This window comes from Antrostomus carolinensis, unplaced genomic scaffold (assembly GCF_000700745.2).
Source record: "Antrostomus carolinensis isolate BGI_N321 unplaced genomic scaffold, ASM70074v2 scaffold23550, whole genome shotgun sequence".
NCBI classification, from domain to species: Eukaryota; Metazoa; Chordata; class Aves; order Caprimulgiformes; family Caprimulgidae; genus Antrostomus; species Antrostomus carolinensis.
This window is the reverse complement of record NW_010289694.1, coordinates 7,823-10,399: the sequence shown is the minus strand read 5'-3', so window position 1 is coordinate 10,399 and position 2,577 is coordinate 7,823. Positions and strand designations below refer to the sequence as shown.

Below are 2,577 nucleotides of genomic sequence, written 5' to 3'. Positions count from 1 at the left end.
CCCTTGTCCTCCTCAGGCCTCGTCCGGCGCCAGCCCCTCGCCAAGGACCAGATGTGCTCCTGAGCCTGGCCAGACCCCATCGCGACATGTTCAACCCCATCAGCCCCCCAGGCAGCGGCTACACCGACCACTGCTGCCCACGCCCACCCCACGGACCAGCCCCAGGTGCTTCAGGGCCACAAGGTCGGTCGTAGCCCCCTCATCCTGGCCAGAGCACGAGGGGCACCCAACCTCAGATTCAGTCTTTGGCTTCAGGGATGCTCTGGGGATTTCCCCTCCCCCTTGTGCCACCCACCCTAATAAATCTTCCCATCTTTCTCCTCCCCTCTGCCAGGACTTGATTTCCCTTTATGCCATCAGGCAAACCTTGTCAGCAGTCACCGTGGTTATGGGTTGGTGCCAGGAACTGAGCACCCAGGCAGTGGTGATGGTAAGTGTCCACTCTGGGGAGGGCATGGGACAGGTAGGGGTTCTACAAGGTGTGTTGATTGTGCCAGGAGTGCAGGGGTGTGTGCTGAGGGGGTCAGGCAGTGCTGGGGACAGTGACATCTGTGATGAGGCCAGGAGACTGCTGGGGCTTCTCCTAGAACAGTGATGCCTGTGTGAACAGGAGGGTTTGTGTTGGCCATGGCCAAGGGCATCAGGCACTTCTCTTGGGATGGTGTTGGCTGTAGCAGGGGGTATGTGTGTGTCAGAGGGTTCAGAGGGTTCAGGTGCCCTTAGGAACGTTGATGGCTGTGGTAGTGATGGGGGGGGGATGCTTTTGAGACTTGCTACAGTTCAAAGCCAGCTCCCAGTGAAAACTGGGAGAGGAGTGGCTGGAGAGCAGCCTTGCAGAAAGGGATCTGCTGGTTGGCAGCAGGTTCAGTAGGAGCCAGCAGTGTCCCCTGGTAGCCAAGAGGACAAAGCACATCTTGGGGTGCATCAAACACAGTAGAACCAGCCGGTCAAAAGAGGTGATCATCCCTCTGTATTCAGTGTTGGTGCAGCCTCACTGTGTGCAGTTCTGGGCCCCACCATTTAAGAATGATATAAGGTTCTCGGATCCATCCAGAGGATGACAACGAAGCTGGTGACAGGGCTGGAAAGCATGTCCTATGAGGAGCAGCTAAGGACTTTGGGTATGGCTAGTTTGGTATGGTATGGTGAGGCTGAGAGGTGACCTCATGGCTCTCTACAGCTTCCTGAGGAGGGGACACGGTGTGGGAGGTGCTGAACTCTTCTCCCTGGTGTCCAGTGTTAGGATACCAGGTATATCTGGTACCTTCAGGACCTGAAGGGGCTACAAGAAAGCTGGGGAGGGACTTTTCATAAGGGCAGTTAATGACAGAACAAGGGGAAATGGGTTTAAGCTGAAAGAGGGGTGAACAGATGGAATTATCCAATCATATCAGTTGTTTAGGTGCTTGTGTGATAAGGGGTGACGAATCAGAAGTGAAAGAAGGCTGCGAGCTTGGGGCGTGCTGGAGGAAAAAAAGCTATACAAGCAGTGCAAAGTTTCAATAAAGTGCTGATGCCTGATGCCTGAACACATCTCGGTGTTGGTCATTTCTTCATCCGCCACAGGGTATTGCCTGGTATCCAGTGATAGAATACTGGGGAATTGTTCAAAGCTGTGTCAGGGGAGGGTTTGACTGGACATTAGGAAGCATTTCTTTACATTTGAGAGGGTGGACAAACAGTGGAACAGGCTTCCTAGAGAGATGGTCGATGCCCCAAGCCTGTCAGTGTTGAAGAGACATTTGGACAATGTCCTTCATAAAACGCTTTAATTTCTGGTCAGCCCCAAATTGGTCATGTGGTTGGACTAGATGATAATTCTAGGTCCTTTCCAACTGAAATTATTCTATTCTATTCTATTCTATTCTATTCTATCTATTCTATTCTATTCTATTCTATTCTATTCTATTCTATTCTATTCTATTCTGTCCTGTCCTGTCCTGTCCTGTCCTGTCCTGTCCTGTCCTATCAGAAGCCAAGTGACACACTCAGGGTACTCCTCCAGGTTCCAAAGCACCAGGCCTGTGTCCTTGGGGGTTTCTTCAGCCTCCCAGGACCCATGCTGAGAGGAGTGTCCCCCTACTCTCTGCTGCCATCCCAGGCTCAAGGTTCTCAACACCCCGTGGTGCAGGCAAACTGGGCAAGAAGCGGGCACTGTCCATCTCACCCCTGTCAGACTCTAGCATTGACCTGCAGACGGTAATCCGCACCTCACCCAACTCCCTGGTTGCCTTCATCAACTCCCGCTGCGCCTCTGCCAGTGGCTCCTACGGCCACCTCTCCATCAGCACCATCAGGTGGGCACCAGACTTCAGCCTGAATGCCAGTTCCCAACTTGGGGAATGCCTGGGGTGAGGGCTAGGGAGTGGTGGGAGCAGAGTGGGATGGTGGGTCAAGGAAGGGAGTGGCTGGGAGTTCACACAACTGGGATCCCTGGATTCGAAGACTTAAATTTCCATCCTCTGATGATGTCATCTGCTCATTCTTCTTGCTCTTTGCAGTCCATCATTGGGGCACCAGAGTACACCGGGTCAGCAGAAGGGACAAAGCCACCTGTACAGCCACACCTCCCCCCCC

The 2,577-nt window shown here is 53.4% G+C and overlaps 1 protein-coding gene across 1 annotated transcript in view; it reads left to right on the top strand.

The window, feature by feature from the left end:
- The first annotated feature begins 86 nt into the window (after window positions 1-86).
- GLI1 (GLI family zinc finger 1) overlaps window positions 87-2,577 on the top strand; it is an 8,377-nt gene continuing 5,886 nt past the window's right edge. Inside the window, 4 exon segments of the mRNA XM_010171313.1 lie at window positions 87-183; window positions 335-430; window positions 2,102-2,297; window positions 2,502-2,577. The exon segment at window positions 2,502-2,577 is cut by the window's right edge and continues 9 nt beyond it. Coding sequence (XP_010169615.1) covers window positions 87-183; window positions 335-430; window positions 2,102-2,297; window positions 2,502-2,577 — 465 coding nt within the window.